Below are 2,084 nucleotides of genomic sequence, written 5' to 3'. Positions count from 1 at the left end.
CCATCAGTAGTTCCCTTCTTTGAGAAACAATCTGGACCACCGGGCACAGTAGAATCATCCTTTGCTCTGCTCACTTCAGCTTTAGCTCTATGGAGTGATCTCACCAACTTTTGAATCACTTTTCCAGTATTCTCTGCTGCTTTGCACTTAGTGGCAATATGTCCGTCTTCACCACAACGGTAACAGAAGAAATCCTCCTTAGGCTAAAACCTTCTCTCAGCATTTCTTCGCAAAGGCATTTCTCTGTAATTCGGCCTCTTTGTCTGAATCTGCTCAGCAGTTGAGTTTATGCTCATCACTTCCAGACGTTTGTTCAACTTCTGAATCTGCATCTTCAACTCTTCCACCTCAGTGTCTCCACGAGTATTCTCTCTTTTCTTCTCCTGCTTCTCTGCAGCAGAATCAGTTTTCATGGAATCAGCAGGCACCTTAGATGAATCTTTTCTCATCTTCAACTTCAGCTCTTGAAGTTCAGTTCTAAGCTTATTCGCCACCTCAGAATCCACAGCAGAATCAGTTTTCAAATTCAATGATTTCACTGGCATTCCAATCCTACGTCTCGCAAGCTCATTCTCTTCAGCTGTCTTTATCTCGTTCAGCAACTCCAAGAAACCTGGAGGTTTAGCTTTCCTTTCTCTTAGGTGCAGTTGTAACAACATCAGGTCAGAATCAGCAGAAGCACCTCGGATAAGTTGTTCAATTCTCGCTCTATCCATTGACTGTGACATCAACCCTCCTTTCTGCACAACTTTCGTCAACGACTTCTCCAATCGGGTCAGGAAATCAGACAGAACTTCTTTAGGGGATTGTCTCAGTAATCTGAATGCAAAGTAGAGATCTTCACCTGATTCAGATGATCCAAAGGTATTTTCCAGTGCCTCCAAGTACTCAAAAGCACTAGCCTCAGGACTTGAAAATCTCACCACTTTCACAATATCAAAAGCAGGACCTTTCAAACTCTCCAGAATTCTTCTTCTTTTTTCTTTCTCTGAACACTCACATTCAGAAATCATCATTCTGGCCTGTTCCAACCAGTTCTCGAAACTGTCTTCTCCAGACGGAATAGGAATTATACCAGAGAACATCCTCAATCTTCTGTAAGCATTTGAATCTCCAGAAGGTTTGGTCTTCTCCAGCAGATCACCAACAGCACGAATGATAGACTCAGGCGACGCAGCATTCGAACCAGATGAATGGAACAATGATCCCACATCACTCATGGATTTTCCTTCCTCACGAAGAAATCTTTTCAACTTCTCTGCGAACTCAGAAGCATGAACATCAGCCGTTGCTACAACAACTCTCCATGGATCTTCACCATCAGCTCTCTGCAATTCAGCTGGTATGCGAGATGAGTCAATTATTTCACGGCATTCACACAATACCATCATAGTATCTGGAGTTTCCCCCACTTTGGAGTCTCTTACTCTCACTTTACCAACAGCTTTTATGGTTTGGACCGCGTCTTCAATGTATTCCACCTCCGTTGTTGTTGGTACTCCTAATAACATGAGAGCATGATTTTCATCAATCAAGGCTTCCTTACTCCACTCTGTAAGTTCAGCAGCCAACAGTGCATCACCCTTGAACTCCATCTTCAAGCTTGAAACGAGTAAGTAACAACTTTTTAGTCTTTACTAATCTTCAACAGGATCTCAGGAAAAGAATAATCAATCCCGGACGAGCCCCCAAATTGTGTAGCGCCCCCTATGCTCTGACTGTAACCCAAGCGACGCTCCGGATTCTTTAAATGTGTCTCTCGACTTGCAACTATGCAATAATGTTATTCTTTCCCTTTCTAGTCTAGGAATATGTCTATATTAATTGACTTCAAACTACAAAATATATCAAAAACAATAAGATTTATTTACACACAAAATAAAGGCAATATTAAATAAATGAAAACACTGGTATTGAATATTAAATGATCAATAAACTTTAAATGTAAATCAACACTTGTCTCTTATTTCTGGTTTTACCCTTTCAGAAAGTAACTTAACACTCAATTCACTTTCACTTTAAGTGAATTAAATCACTCTAGTAATCCAATAAAATGAAAAAGTTCAAATACCAGAATAACCTTT

General features: G+C 40.5%; 1 protein-coding gene across 1 annotated transcript; it reads right to left on the bottom strand.

Moving 5' to 3' along the window:
• Nucleotides 1-203: 203 nt before the first annotated feature.
• Nucleotides 204-1,595, bottom strand: LOC308687275 (paraneoplastic antigen Ma2-like; the record flags this gene model as incomplete). Its single annotated transcript, XM_081359668.1, has 1 exon — nucleotides 204-1,595. The coding sequence occupies one exon, from the start codon at nucleotides 1,593-1,595 to the stop codon at nucleotides 204-206; it is 1,392 nt and encodes a 463-aa protein (XP_081215794.1).
• Nucleotides 1,596-2,084: the final 489 nt, after the last annotated feature.

The sequence above is a fragment of the Scardinius erythrophthalmus genome, assembly GCF_964197995.2.
Source record: "Scardinius erythrophthalmus genome assembly, chromosome: 1".
NCBI lineage: Eukaryota > Metazoa > Chordata > Actinopteri > Cypriniformes > Leuciscidae > Scardinius > Scardinius erythrophthalmus.
Note: the sequence above shows the minus strand (reverse complement) of the source record. Positions and strands in the feature narration are given on the sequence as shown.